Source organism: Cornus florida, unplaced genomic scaffold (genome assembly GCF_030987335.1).
Source record: "Cornus florida cultivar Cherokee Brave unplaced genomic scaffold, ASM3098733v1 CherokeeBrave_3.0.0_Hap2_Chr08, whole genome shotgun sequence".
Classification (NCBI taxonomy): domain Eukaryota; kingdom Viridiplantae; phylum Streptophyta; class Magnoliopsida; order Cornales; family Cornaceae; genus Cornus; species Cornus florida.
In genome coordinates, this window is record NW_026775578.1 from 14,130 (window position 1) to 30,619 (window position 16,490).

The 16,490-nt window shown below is 38.8% G+C and overlaps 1 protein-coding gene across 3 annotated transcripts in view; it reads left to right on the forward strand.

The window, feature by feature from the left end:
- LOC132268723 (uncharacterized) overlaps positions 1 to 16,490 on the forward strand; it is a 56,279-nt gene that overhangs the window by 12,515 nt on the left and 27,274 nt on the right. For all 3 annotated transcript variants that reach the window (XM_059769516.1, XM_059769517.1, XM_059769519.1), the window contains one exon: positions 12,295 to 12,421. In XM_059769516.1, the coding sequence (XP_059625499.1) occupies positions 12,295 to 12,421 (127 nt within the window). The remainder of the gene's footprint in view (positions 1 to 12,294; positions 12,422 to 16,490) is intronic.

The window sequence follows — 16,490 nt, forward strand, 5'->3', positions numbered from 1 at the left end:
TGGCCCCCCACTATACAACCTCTCCAAGCCTCAATGAAGCCTCTGCTGGACTGTGGCATGGCCCAATGAATCCCAAACAAACCCAAAAACAAGAACCAACAATCATGGGCCACGGGGGCAATGTAAAAGAAGATGATCAACCATTTCCTCATCATTTTTGCACATGAAACACCAATTGACCACAATCAGTCTTCTTCTCTGAAGGTTATCCCGGGTCAAGATCTTTCCCAAAACGGATGTCCATGCAAAAAATGTGACTTTGAGAGGCGCCTTTGTTTGCCAAACGACCCAAACAACCCTGCATGGAAAGGATGGTCGAGGAGCATCCATGAGACTAAACATCAAAGAGCCCATGAGAGGATGGAACCCAAACACAAAAGTCAGAAGTCTCTTACACAATCTCCTGACGATACAACCACCCCAAAAAGCAAAATGCATCCTATCTCCGAATCCTAAAACAACCTCAAGAAATGTACATCCCACACCGCTCTGCCGCTATCAAGACGATAGCAGTCGACCACCACGGCATGTCTATCAAAAGCAATCCAAAAAAGTCTCGGGAATGTGAAAGCAAGGGGACGATCCCTACGCCAGATGTCATCCAAAAAATGTACTCTCCTGCCATCTCTGACACGAAATCTAATGTATTTGGAGAATTCACCTCAACCCTTCCCGATGTGTTTCTAAACCCCAACCCCAAATTGGATTCTCACCTCACGATCACCCATCTCCAAAGTCCATACCTCTTCACACCAAATCTTCAAAAGCCATTTCCCCAATGAAGCCTTATTAAAAGGCACTAATCTTCTAATACCCAAACCTCCTTTCCGAATCGGGATGCAAACCTATCTCCCAATGCACCAAATGAAACTTGAATTCCTCCCTTTTACTGCCCCATAAAAAATTTCACTGCAGCCTCTTCATCCTTTCATCCACTGAAGAGGGAGTCTGGAAGATTGAAAGGAAGCACTTAGGAAGACTTGACAAAGTATTCTTCAAGAGAGTGACCCTCCCCCCTTTGGAAAGGTATTGCTTCTTCCAACTGGCCAAGCATTTCTCATATCTCTCCACCACTGGATCCAACTGCCCACACTCCTGGACGAAGCCCCTAAAGGCTTACCCAAATAAGAAATGGGTAAAGAACTAGTGCTGCATCCCAAAACAAGAGCCAAAGTAGATGTTGGAAATTGTGTCTCAAATTCCTATTCTAATTAGGATTCTATTTTAGAGTTGTACTCTATTAGGTAATTTCTTATTTGGTAAGGCTTGGCCTCTAAGGAATTGTAATCCTTGTCCAACAAGGAATTATGTTTGTAACTCTATAAATAGGTACATATGTTGTGGGTTAAGACTTATGAGATTGAGAGAGATGTAGTCTGATAAGGGGGTTGATGGGTAGAGGTAGTATGCAGGTTGGTAGAGTAGAAAAAACACCACTGACACTGGTAGCGAGGAGATAGGCTCGTGGAGTGGTACATGGTGAAAAGACATATACGTGGTGTTGATACTCTATTGTTATAATATCTCTACGAATCATAGTGGAATCTCTTCTCATCCATGGACATAGGCCGGTTTTGGCTGAACTATGTATATCTTGTGTTTGCATGTGATTATTTTGTTGCCTATCATTGGATCTTTGTGTTTCGCGTGCTTCCGCTGCCTAACAAATTGGTATCAGAGCCAAAGGTGAAGGAAATCCAGAAAACATGAGAAGTCTCAACATGTGCTGCAACGGGCTTCAATTGTAGGTGGAGTCAATTTACTTGGTTACATGGCATGGAGCTCGAGTAATCAAGGTGGAGCCTTAGAGGTTTGATTGATTGAGCAATGTATAATGTGGACAATTGCAGTTTTGCAGGAGTATCGTCAAGATTAAAGCTGCAAAAGAATTTTCATGATCAATGCCTTGGAAAACGATGATTGGCTAGATGGAATTTGAGCCAAGGTGGAGATTGTTGGAAATTGTGTCTCAAATTCCTATTCTAATTAGGATTCTATTTTAGAGTTGTATTCTATTAGGTAATTTCTTATTTGGGAAGTCTTGGCCTATAATGAATTGTAATCCTTGTCAACAAGAAATTATTAACTCTATAAATAGGTAAATATGTTGTGGGTTAAGACTTATGAGATCGAGAGAGATGAGTCTCATGAGGGAGTTATTGGGGCTTACGTGTAATTTCTGAAAATTGTTAGTATAAATAGAATGTGGTGGAAGGATGAAAGTATTCTTTCATTCTTTCTCTCTTTCCCCATCTCACTCTCATTTTCTCTCATCCTCTTTTTTCTCTTTTTCTTCTTCTTCTTATACTTTACTCTTGATTTGATTATCTCTTAAAGTCAACATGGTATCAGAGCCTGAGGTCATGAGTTCGATTCACAAGAGCGCCATCGCGTGAGGGAGGGATTGTTGGCAAAGTAGCACACAATGCCGCTTCTTGCACGGTTGGGCCTAGATCGAATGCCATTAAAAGCGTGTCTTACCGTCACTGGACATTAATTGATTTTTAGATGAGATGGCACGACCCAATCCAACAAATGGTATCAGAGCCATCGAGTTCGTTGTCCGGGGCTGAACTTGATGCTCACCGACATCTACTAGCATAACATGCCTCCATTTCCACCTCTAACTTCGCTTAGAGAGGTACCTCTCATTCGGCACATCAGGTTTCCACATTATTTGGTGGGCCACCCTGGATCATTGCCACTGATCACATGACTGGCATGGCATCTTATTTTTCTTCATACAATTTATGTTCTATTAAGGATAAGGTTAGAGTAGCTGATGGCACCTTCACTTCCATTACGGGGAAGGGCACTGTTTCTAACTCTCCTAATCTTACCTTATCCTCTGTTCTTTATGTCCCAAAGTTTACCAATAAACTCCTTTCTGTGAGTCAAATTACAAAAGGCTTGAATTGTAGTGTAACCTTTTTTCCATCTCACTATGTGTTTCAGGACTTGGACACGGGGAAGACGATTGGAAGTGGACGTGAGGACAATGGCTTGTATTTTTTGAACGCGAGGCCAACTTCTTATTATGTTGCAAATCAATTTAGTGTTAAGAATAGTAATATCAATAAAGATCTGTTAATGCAATGGCATAATAAACTGGGTCGTTAACCTCTTCCTGTTTTGAAGCATGTGCTTCCCCAGTTTGCTTCTGTTGAATCTTTTGAATTAAATTGTGAAACATGCGTTCTTGCCAAACAATATTGTGTCCTACTAGTATTAATAAAAGTACAGGTCCTCTACAGCTTGTTCATTATGATGTGTGGGGTCCTGAATCTATTACTTCATTACTTGGTTTTCGTTACTTTGTTGTGTTTGTTGATGACTTTAGTCGATATAATTGGCTTTATCTTATGAAAACCAAAAATGTTCATTCATTCCATTTTTAAACCTTTCATTGGATGGTATTTACTCAGTTTGGTTGTCCCCTCAAAATCCTTCGATTTGAAAATGGAGGAGAGTTTATGTATGGTGGTCTTGCCTCCTTTTTTACTGATAACGGGATTGTCCATCAAACCTCTTATGTCGATACACCACAACAAAACGGTGTAGATGAAAGAAAACACCGTCATTTTACGGAGGTTATCTGTTCTCTTCTAATTGGGATGAGAGTGCCTAAAAGTTATTGGGTTGATGCAACATAACAGCTACATACCTTATCAATCACATGCCTTCTAAGGTTCTTGGCTATCAATCCCCCTTCTCTGTCTTACACCATCACATTGCCTTGTTTACTATCCCTCCGACAGTGTTTGGTTGTGTTTGTTATGTTCACATTCATCATCGCAAGGACAAAATGTACCACAAGGCAATCCGATGTGTCTTTTTTGGATACTCCGCCACTCAGAAAGGGTATTGCTATTATAACCTTACCACTTGTCGTCGCTTTGTCTCCATGGATGTTACATTCTTTGAGTCTGTTCCTTTTTTTTCCAATGCTCAAGATTCTCTACAGGGAGACTACTATATAGGTAGAGAATCTGTCGTCCATTAAGAGGGAATGCCCCCTTCCATTGCCTGTTCCCATTCAGGGGGAGCTTCTTATTGAGGTGCCTACATCTAGCCCTCCCAACACTAATGATTTGCAACAGGGAAAATAGCCAATTGTCCACACTAGGAGGGCAAAACAAGTCATTAACTCACCCCAGGATCGAGAAGTCTCCCTCGATCCAGGTAATTCCTCAGCAGCTGACATTGATACTCCTGATTCTTTTCCCAATAGCATTTATGTTGATCTTGATGTCCCTATTGCCTATCATAAAGGTGTTCATAGTTGTGCAAAACATCCCATATCTCAGTTTGTATCCTGTGATGCCTTGTCTCGAATATATCGTGCTTTCACTTCGTGTATCTCCTCTGTATCTGTTCCTTTTAGTGTTTCAGATGCTCTCAGTCAAACTCCACGGAAGGAAGCCATGCTTGAAGAGATGAAGGCCCTTGAGAAGAATGGTACTTGGGATATTGTTCCATTACCTAGGGGTAAGAAACCAGTAGGCTGCAAATGGGTCTACACAATAAAGTATCATGCAGACGAAACAATTGAGAGATATAAAGCCCGGTTAGTTGCAAAGGGCTTCACTCAGACCTATGGGATTGATTATCTGGAAAAATTTGCTCCAGTTGCCAAGATGAACTCTATACGTGTCCTCCTTTCTTTGGCAACTAATTTGAATTAGCCTTTACATCAGCTGGATGTAAAGAATGCTTTCCTTCATGGTGACTTGGAGGAAGAGGTGTATATAACTATGCCAGCAGGGTTTAAGCTTGCCAATGGTCAAAATTTAGCGTGCAAGCTAAATAAAGCCTTGTATGGATTAAAGCAATCGCCACGTGCTTGGTTTGAGAGGGTCATCGAATGAAGTCATTCTTGGGGACATAGTTCGAGGTTAAAGACCTTGGATTATTGAGATACTTTCTTGGCATCGAGGCGTGCAGATCGAAGAAAGGGGTGTTCATATATCAACAGAAGTATGTGTTAGATTTGTTGGAAGGGGTGTTCATTTATTAACAGAAGTATGTGTTAAATTTGTTAGCTGAATCAGGCAGGCTTGTAGCTAGACCTATTGATATTCCCATTGAGTATAACCATAGGCTTAATGATGTAGATGGAGACCCATTAGATGATGTGGGAAGACTTCAGTGATTGGTTGGGAGACTGATTTTAGTGATTGGTTGGGAGACTGATTTACCTATCTCTCATGCGCCCGGATATTGCGTGCATTGTTAGTGTGATTTGTCAGTTTATGCATGCTCCACGTACACCTCACCTTGAGGCAGCTCATCATGTTTTTAGCTACCTCAAGGGTTCACCTGGTAAGGGGATATTATTTGGCCGTCATGGCCACTTGCGTGTTGAAGCCTATACTGATGTTGATTGGCAGGGTTTGTGACAGATCGACGATCTACTTCAGGATATTGCACATTTGTTGGAGGTAATCTTGTTTCATGGCGAAGCAAGAAACAGTCTGTATTAGCTAGATCTAGTACAAAGGCTACGTTCAGATCCATGGCACATAGAGTTTGTGAGTTGTTATGGCTACGAACGATATTGGGTGAGTTGGGTTATCTTGTTCGCAAATCAATGAAGTTGTATTTTGACAATAAGGCTACTATTAGCATTGCCCACAATCCAGTTCAACATGACTGGACAAAGCACATTGAAGTTGATCGACACTTCATCAAGGAAAAGCTTCGTCTTGGGCTGATTTGTACTCCATACGTCAACACACATGATCAGGTTGTTGATGTTTTTGACTAAGGGTGTGAGCAAAATTTGCTTGCAAAATATGTTAGTCAAGCTGGGCATGATAGATATCTTTGCACTAGCTTGAGGGCGAGTGTTGTTAGGGGCTTATTTGTTATTACCTATATAATATTGGGGCTTATGCGTAATTTTTGAAACTTGTTAGTATAAATAAAATGTGGTGGAAGGATGAAATTATTCTTTCATTCTTTCTCTCTTTCCCCATCTCTCTCATTCTCTTTCTTCTCTTTTTCTTCTTCTTTTACTTTACTCTCGATTTGATTATGTCTTAAAGGCAATACCTGAAGCCTCTGAAAAGACCCAAGTCAATTGCCCTTGTCATCAACCTGCTAAAAGCCTCTATCACAATAAGGAAAAGGAAAGGAGACAACAGGTTCCCTGCCTTAACCCTCTCGAGCTACCAAAGAAGCCTGTCGGATCTCCATTCACAAGGATTTAGAACCGAACACTAGAAATGAAAAACTCAATCCACTTCATCTCTTTCCAAATCCCATCCTTTCCATGAGGTAGCTAAGGAAACTCCAACTAACATGGTCGTAAGCCTTCTCGATATCCAAGTTGCAAAGAACACCAAGAACCCACTGTTGAGCCTGGAGTCCACACACTCACCAACAATAAGGACAAAGTTAAGAATCTGACGGCCTCCAACAAAAGCATTTTGAGAATCCAAAATGATATTGTCCAAAACTTCCCTCGATCTCAATGTCAGGACCTTATCAATCAATTTATAAATACTCCCCACCAAGCTGAGAGGTCTAAAATCCTTGACATCTGACGCTATGAGAGCAATAAACGTCGCATTCAGATTCTTCTCAAAATGACCCCATGAGTGAAAAACAGAAAAAGTGCCCATAACCTCCCCCCTCACAACCTCTCAGCTTAGAAGAAATCAGCTTAGAAGAAATCTCATAGAAAAACTATCCAGTTCTGGAGCTTTATCCCCATTGCAACTATTCAGGGCCCTCAAAACTTCCTCTTCACACATTAAGCCACAAAGCTCGCTTCCATGAAATTTCCTCCTATAAAGCAAGCTCAGCAATTTTTGCCTGGCACACAACCCTTCTTTGTTTCAAAGCCTTAGCAGTGACACACTCCCCATCCTTATGGTCAATATCAGCAATCTCAGAAAATGCACGATTCTTTCTCCATTCCAAATTCCCGAAATCATCCCTGTTCCACTTTTTAAGTTCCTCTTTCACAAGTCGTAAATTGCCTGCAAGGCCAAAACTTGGGGTGCCAGAAACCACATAACCCTCCCATCAAGAGCGAACTCTCTCCATAAATCCCTTAGCATGAAGCCATATATTCTGAAATCTGAAGGGCGAACTCCTCTTCCGCATCCCACCGCAATCAAGAACCAAAGGAATATGATCCAAAGTCGGACGCGGCAACACCACCTAGACAACATCCGGAAACTTCACCTCTCAATCCCCTGTCAAAAGGAATCTATACAAATGTGAGAATGTAAGAACCTCTCTGCCACTTGACCACGTTAACGAAGCTCCCTCCATAGGAAGATCAATCATTTTATGTTCATCAATGAAAAAAAAGAACTGCTCCATCGACATAGTCCACCGACCCCTAATTGACCTTTCAAATGGAGAATGAATGATATTAATGTCCCCTCCAATACACCAAGGACGAGGCCATGTATGCCGCACCAAATCAAGCTCCTCCCACATCAAGTGCCGTCTATCATCATCATTAGGACCATAGACTCCCGAAAAGATCCAATGGAAGCCATCTCCCTCCAAAGAAAAAAGCATAAGTCACCGAGAATCTGCCAATCCAGAAATCCAGCTTAGAAACCCATTGTTTGTCTCACATCACAAGAATGCCACCTAAAGACCCCAAAGCATCCAAAGAAGCCCAATCCACAAATTTCCCGCCCTAAAGACTCCTCACAACCATATCTGAGGACGAAGCCAACTTCGTTTTTTGCAAACACACCACATGCGGATCCCATTTCCGAATCGCCAACTTCACCACCCTCCTTCTGTCCAGATCATTTAGACCACGGACGTTCCATAAGATAACACATAGCTTCATAGGCAAGCAGTAGAAATTCCTTCCCCCTCCTCCTCCCTCTACCCCTCTCCCTCAACCCCCATCTCTTTCCTTCGTAGTTAACATATGAGATGAGATTCCTCCCCACTCTCTCCCTTTTTTTCGAAGGAATCCTACCCTTCCTTCCACCTTTTGGCTTGTCTCAATGTCGTGAAACATGCACACGGCCTGTCATCCCTCTACACTAGGCACACCAATAAGGTTGCCCACATAACCTGCATTCTCCCTCATCCACTTGTGCCTCATAATTTCAGTGAACTCACCAGCCCCATTCCTACCATCAGCTCCCTCAACCCAGCCCAACCCTCCTCTGGTTCCACCATAGCCAAAGGACACAACAAATCATCTTTCACTGTCGCACTACATCCCTTAGGTACAATCCCCAACTCCCCTTCCCTAGAAGATGACGACACACCATCCCACTCATCAAAAAGCGGAAACCGAGGAGAAACTGCCTTCCTGAGGAGTACCAAAAGCATCAACTGAAACAGCATCAATGGCATCTGTCCCATGCAAAGGAAAGCAGTTCAGCTCTTTAAGGGCCTTATGAAGCCGAAGATCCTTAATCACAGCAGCATCAGAATCATTGCATAGTCGAATCTGAACATTGTGACCCACATGAATAGAAACATTCCCAAACCTCCCTCCACTGGGAGTTGGGAACCCATCCACCATCCGTCTTCCCAGGACGCCGAGACCCCTCTGATGCCACCTCAGAATCATCCACAAAACGTTGCTCTGACACAGCCTCAAACACAAGAGATAGCCTTCTAGAAACCAAACCCAAGCCTCCCTCCTCTAACCCCAAATCATTCAACAACGACATACCACAAGAAGGGGTAGAAGATGAAGGAAGAGCAGAAGAGAAGCTCGGGGCATCTGGGAGAAAGGACTTACCCGAATTAGAATATTTGTGAAAGCGTTTTTGGTTTTCCTTTCTTGACAGCGTTTGAATGAGGAGTGAGAGAAATCTGAGACCTAAATGAGGGATCCTCCAAAGGATGACTGATACGATCAGAAAGAGGCTTTAAAACGGGAAGATTCCAGATGGCGGACACATAGTGGACTAGTCTGCAAACTTTTCACTCGTTCCTCACGCACTTGAGTGCATAATCGTCCCTGTCCATCAACCACATTGTTCTCCTGCCCCCTGATCGAACCCCATGACGACAATCTCTGCGTCTCAGACCCATCTCCTCCACAATCGGTAAGGAATTCTCTTTTCTGAAGAGGGAACCAGACTTAGGAACCATCAAGGGATCAATTTCTTCATGCAATGCAATCTTAAATCCCTTGGCTGTCTTCCGCAATGATGGACGTCAGAATTTCCCCTCCTCTGTCGACTGTTAGCACAATCCTTTCAGTTTCACAAAATTCAAAAGCCTCAACTGCCCGAAAACCACCGCAGATATCACCGATGCCTTAAAAAGATTCTGGCCCCATAAATGCAGAGGAACTTGTAGATCTTTTGGAGTCTGAGGGTTTAGAGACCCTATTTGGCCTTGTGTAGCTTTTGAGGGATGTGTTCCCCTTTTGAATGCTTTTTATACAATCTTTACTATTAAAAAATAAAAACTGCTTTAATATTTTAATATAATTTATAATTTAAAATTTAATATTGTTTTATTGGGAATGAATTTGGAAATCTTAATACTGGTTAGAAAACTTATATTGAGTTTAAGTTGAAAACCAATTTAAAAGTTGTTTTCACTGTGGATTTCTAGTTGTTAAAATTGATACGTGTCTTCAAAAATTCATCAAAATAAAATACTGTGAATTTTTTGATGAGCTTTATATATGCAGAAACCTCATTCCGATGATATATTATATACCTAATTTCAAGTCTGTTTGGCCTCAAAACAAAGTGTCCAAAGTTGGGCTTTGTGTAGTCAGGTTTAGCATTAAAGGTGGATCGATCAAAGCTGAATGTCGATCATAGCTCGATCCAGGAAAACCTTTATCGGCTAATCACAGACACCCAGTGTCGGTAAAAGACACATTTCCAGGTTTGAAAAGGTTTCCAAACTTTCTACAACTCATAAAAAACATTCCTAATTAATTTGTAATCGCTCGAACAACTATAAAATGTGCTTTAGGGTTCTCTAAACATAGGCATAATATATGATTCAAAACTACGCAATTATAGGAGTTTCATTTGAATACTTGAAGATTGATCAACCAGATCACCTAATTGGAGTGCTAGAGCCTTGGAGAATGGTCCTACAATTTATAAAAAAAAATTCCTAAAAGCATTTTGTGTCGAAACAAACAGAGCATAAATTTCTGATTTTAGAGAGTATCCAAAGTAGTTTAACCCCAATCAATCGAGCTCAAGTTTTTGAGCTTTTGAAAATTTAATCTTCAAAACTAAAGCCTTTTGAGACGATTTATTCATTTCATGATTTCCGTTAGCATTTTTTTTCACGTGTATTTTTCTTTCCTCTGAGTTATCAAGTTTTTCATTTTATGCAAAACATCTCTTGTTTGTTGAAAACCTAAACTTAGCGTGACACTCCTTTTTACAATATGGGCAATGATAAATTTTTTGAGGCTTAGGAGAATTTAAAGTTCTAAGGACTTATTTTAAATTTCCAATCTTAGTATTAGTATTTAGTGGTAGAAGGTGTATTAGATGTAAGAAGAAATCCTAAACCTCTTGTTCATCCCTAACAATTTATCTAATTTTTTAGCTTCACTAGTGAAGTTTTCATATAGTCCCATTAGATTTCTCTAATACAATTGCAAGTTTTTCAATGCTAAATTCAAGAGACTTTTTAAATTTTATGACTTGATCAAATTCAGTTTCCAAAAATTTCACTTATTTTAGAAGAGATTCTTTCTTAGTTTAAAAGGATAAACAAAATATTGAATGCGAAACTTAAAATTGTTGAAAAATAGTGAGACTAAAAAAACTCTAAATTCTATTTTTTATTTTATTTTAAAATGCTATAATATCTTTTCGCCAAAAATATACGGATCTACGTATCTGTTGTTTATGGTATGATGACAATTGAATGGTAAAGGATCATAACCCAAGGCTTTGGCAGTCTGACTGCTATGCCCTATTAAAAGAGTACTGAATAATTCTTTTTCAGCTTTTTAATTAACAGCAATTGATTTTTAAATTCTAAAAATTTAGGCCAAACATTCCTATAGAAATTATTCAAAATGTAGAGAAAAATAAATAAACCAAGCAACTACCCTTTTTAACATGGGAAAAATCGCTTGACTTTAATCCACACTGATCAAAACCATTAGTCAGAAGAAATGTTTACAACTAGGTTAATCAGACTCTAACCCAAGAATTCCATAGTTATCTACGTTTATTTCAAAGGTGGAATTACCTTTTTACCCTTTTGATCTTCAAATACATTGTCTCCATAATCCATGGATCCGGGGTAAATAATAACTCTTTAAGTGAACCAAGTCTTGAAAGCATAACAAAAATTATAGACACATTTGTTACGAATTCTGTAACACCAACTTCTAATAATCTCAAATTCATCTTTTACTATGTTATGGTAGATTGACAGCTTCACTAACTTCCAATCCTCCAATGTCTCTCTCTCTCTCTCTCTCTCTCTCTGGCAAAACAAAAGACGTGCGCTCTATTTGTTTTCTCCTCCAATCTCTTTCTCTGGTTTTGTCCATCTTGATCCCTAGATTTGTATGTGCATATCTTTTCGATATTTAGAGAGAAAGAGCGACAACAAAGAGACAAGAGGAAGGAGAGTAATATGTGTTGTAAAAATGATAGAGGGTCTTTGCAATGTGTGTGCCCGTGTGTAAGAATTGAAAGGTGCACTCAGTTTCTTGGTTCTTAGGCCATGTCAACAACTTGAGAAATGATCTCAAAGCACCAATTTTTGAGTCCATATTCGTGTGTTAGGTGCACCAAACTAAGGTGGATTTTCTTAGTTTAACCAACTAATTTGAATTTGACTTCTCCAAATCATTCTAAAAAATATTTCTTCAAAAAAATCTGGTTACTTTGATTGAAGTCTGATGCTAAAGTCATCAAATTGAGATCGGATTTTTGTGCAAAAGCTTTGCTAAGCAGGACCAATTATATGGTCAGTCTGAAATCACATTTTCTTTCATGCTGACAAAGCATGTTTTTCAGGGAAGAAACAACCTGTATCCAAGTCTTTTGTTTGATATAATTCTTTAACAGGAAGGGAACTAAAGTCCTGCCACATTAGCCACTGGCATGGCTATAATACTGAAAATTGTTATCAACACTCCCAGTGCCTGCATAACATTTAATTTGATTGTGGGACATGCAACTATGTTTGCAAAGTACATTTTGCATATATATGATGCTTGGCATGGTTATTAGTCTTATGTGGTAGTTATTGAGTATAGTCTACATTCTTACTGCTGCTATAACATGTCTGCAGATATGTCATTGTTTTTCTCTCTGTTTTTTATTTTATTTTATTTTATTTTTTTAGGTTAATAGAATTTCTCAAGCTGATATAAATACAGAGATAATTTTTAATTGCCAAATGGGGCGTGGACGAACTACAACTGGGATGGTGATTGCTACATTGGTTTTTCTTAATCGAATTGGAGCTTCTGGTAGTAATTTTTGCTTTCTTGTTGCCTAGTTCCGCTTGTTATATTGTGTAGTGCTCTTCTCTCTGTTGCTATGGTACATCATTTGTTAAGTGTAAGGGTCTTCCCGATTTGCAAGGATCTTATCTTTAGGCTATGTTGTGTTGGAACAAAGTATTTTACACAGGTAGAAGTTATCAATGTGAAATCTCTATGTTAATAGTGGTTTTCCTCTTATTTTAGGTATTGGGATGAAGTATTCAAAACTGACAGTTTAGTTGAGGCATTACATCATGGAACAGATAGACATATTAGCAATACAAGCATGAAACAAACTGAGAGTTCAACATGTTGGAGGCAAATTGGTTGTAGATTGGATCTTGTTAAGGAATACTTGTAAAGGGGAAACAAACGAAAATGGCTTAGATCAATAATACTATTCAGTACATCCCAAGCTATGAAGAAGTAATTAAGATATTGATTTAATCAATCAGTCTTTAAAAAATTAGACTTGACGGATGGATCATTTGGAAGAAATAAATTAAAATATCCAAAGTTTGCTTAGATCCCCAATGCTTCACGTAAATCCAAAGGGAACTTCAATTAGAATCTGCCAGGATCCAAAGAGATTCAAGCAACTATGTTAGAGAAAAGATATCAATAAAGTGCTATGAAAATGCAGAAGGATCCAATGCTTGAAATTAAGAACAAATGTTACAGGCATCAAGAATAAAATTTCGAAATGGAATAACTCAAAAAGGTTCTAATACCATGTTACATGGAGTGAATGGGAGAACAATGTATATCATCATTGAGGGCAGAACCCATGTTTTTATGCAATGGTTACAATTTACATCTGTAGCTGACCATCTAGCAGAAGTATGCTATAGCATTTTTAACTCTATCAAAGTTGAACAAGGGAAACAATGGGTCAAGGACAATGGAAAAGATGTGGTAAATAAAACCTTACAGATTTTATGGTCAAGAACACTCAGAAAATGTAGAAGTTTGGTCTAAGTCCCCAAAAGGTGCCAGCCTCTTTAACCTTAAGTAGGCTTGTTCTGAAGCACACATAAAGTTGAAAGTTGCACTCTATTCCTTTTTTTTTAATTATTCAATTATATAATTATTCTTTTTGTTTTTTTCTAATCACAGTGAATTGATATGCTCTATATTATATCATGGTCTTGTTCAATACATCATATTGCTTGAAAAAATTGATATTTGGTATCCAATTTTCATGGATTTATAGATTGCTACTTGCATTTAATTTCACAAGTTTGATTCTTACTATTCATGATAGTATAATGTATTTTTCTTTCAACCTATACGATTATGGCATTCTGTTATTATACATTTGCAATGGTATTTGATTTTGTTGACATATCTACTGACTGAAAGGATATATATGCATCACTATATCTAATCCACTGAGTTGATTTAATTGACTATTATATGTTGTTTTATTTAAATTGTTTTTATTGGATAATAACTAGCTAGCCCTGTATACTAAAATTTTCCATCATTTGATTTCAACAAAATTGTTTTTCTAGATGAGGAAGGAAATCACGATATATGATAACGAATTCAGATTCATGTGGGGAGATCAACAATGGAATCTATATACTTAACTAGACAATTAGTTTAAGAGCTTTGGAGTAAGCAAAAAGATCTACATATGGTTTTTATAGACTTAGAAAAAGCGTATGATAGGGTTCCAAGAGGTATAAATTAAGGCTCTACTAAGAAAACAAACACTTTTACAAATCATAAAGAGTATCCAAGATATGTATAAGCACACGAAATCTAGAGTTCATACCATGTGTGATGAAACTAGTGATTCTCCATAAATGCGGGACTGTACCAAGGATTTGTGCCAAGCCCATATTTATTTGCAATAATTTTAGATAAAATAACAAAAGACTTCCAAAATGAAATTCCATGGTGCGTGATGTTTGCCGATAATATTGTGTTATCAGATAACTCTAAAGAGAAACTTAGTAAGAAAAGTAGAAATGTAGAGAGATGCTCTAGAATCGAAAGGATTGAGAATTGGTTGAATTAAGACAGAGTACATGGAGTGTAAATTTAATAAAGATTTAGATCTTGATAATATAGATTACACTTCAAAACCAAAAGGTAACTCACAATAACCACTTCCGCTATTTAGGATCAATAATACAAAAGGATGGAGAGATAAATAGTAATATAACTAGTAGAATTGCAGTAGTGTGGACAAAATGGAGACAAGCTAGTGGAATTTTATGTGATAAAGAATAACACATAGGTTAAAAGGAAAATTGTATAGGACTGTTATTAGACCAACTATACTATATGAAGCAGAGTGTTGGGTTTTAAAAAAGAAACAAGAACAACACCTTTATGTAGCGGAAATGAGAATGCTAAGTTGGATGGTTGGAGTGACTGGAAGAGATAGGATCATGAATGAAAGTGTAAGAGAAAAATTAGGAGTGGCACCCATCAGCAAGAAAGTTATAGAGCATAGTCTTAGATTGTTTGGACACATACAATGGAGACCTATGGATGCGCTAGTTAGACAGACGAGGAAAACTTGTTTTCATAGAAGGTAAGAGACGGAGGGGGTGACCAAAAATAAGACATAACAGGTGAAATGACATGTAATAGGAAAAAAATGGAGAGAGAGAATTCATGTGTTCTGTCAAACATGCCCCTTAATCTGGTCAGGCTTGCACCTTATGTTGCCTCTCGTGCTAAGACTCCAAGCCACTCTAGCATCTTTGTGTGTTGTGCCTTTAATAACAATGAACCTTCCTCTTCGATGATAGAATTAGAATGGGAAAAGTCATGGGACCTTGTCTAGTCAGGCACAATCCATTATACGAGAACGAAGTTACAACTAGGTTGATAGTTCCTATTACCTCGAACTCCTAGTTACCTCTTGACATAGACTGAATTGAAAACTTCCACTCAAGTCTTTATGCCATTCATCTGTCTGCTCGTCAACACACTTCCTTCCTTACGAATCTGCTGTTCTAGTGATTGTCCACTCTACTACTATTAAATAGGTCTAAAGGGTTCAATCTATTTCCCTTTCAATTGCCAACCTTAGGAGTTACCTATCAATTGATGCATTTTGGTGTTCAGCTCAAAATATAGTTATGAAAATTGTTTAAAATGTTAGCTTTGAAAAGTCATTTTCCAAAAAGACGTTTAGAATAAAATTTTGGGCCTCACCAAGATCAATGGAAATAGATCCTATAAATCTCTCTTATCTACCAAGACCTTGTCTTTAACGGTTGTACTCGAATGAAACTAGACTTTGGCACATTACAACTTAAGATTTAAGTAGGGGATTGCCGGTAAGTGCGTGCGCGCCCGTGAGCTGAGTGGAGGGCGTGAGACACTACGACAAGAATGTGTTGGCACGAGTGAGTGCGGGAGTGAGACTGACCAAGGTCTTGTTGTGAAGAGGTACAACGCCTTGGTGCCACATGAGTGTGGCTGGAGTAGTGGAGAAACTCTAGGCCTGTGACGTTAGATAGACTCATTACATTGTTTCTTTAGAATCAGCATTATTAGTTAGGGGATGATACTAATTTAGCTCATTCATTGTCCCTTTAAAGATGTTTTAACACTCATCCAAGACTTATCTCCTTCTTGTAAGCATAGGGTGGGACAGGGATAGGGCGACTTTGGCTTAGTCTACCTGGTAAAAAGTTGTGAAGCTGAAGCTCATGTAAGTTTTAGCTGGTCGAAGATCAAATTTTACTCAAAAATGCTCAACAAGTACTTGGGAATGGTTCTCTCATTTGAATATTCTAGGATAAGTGGCGCTTATATAGGCGGTTTTAGAAATGCATGGCTATACTTTGAACATCGTGATCATATTTCAATTGATTGAAATCTTCAAGTGTTAGTCTTTTGTTAGGGCTGCAACTCAGACGGATTGGGAGTACAACTTGGGCTCAACCTGACATACGGAATTTTCAACCCTAACTTGACCTTCAACCTGAGCTAATCAAGTCGATCCCTACCCATCCTTAAATTTTAAGCTTGGGTTGAATTCCAGCTTGCAACTTGGGTTGAAATTTCTGGTTGAATTCGGACATGC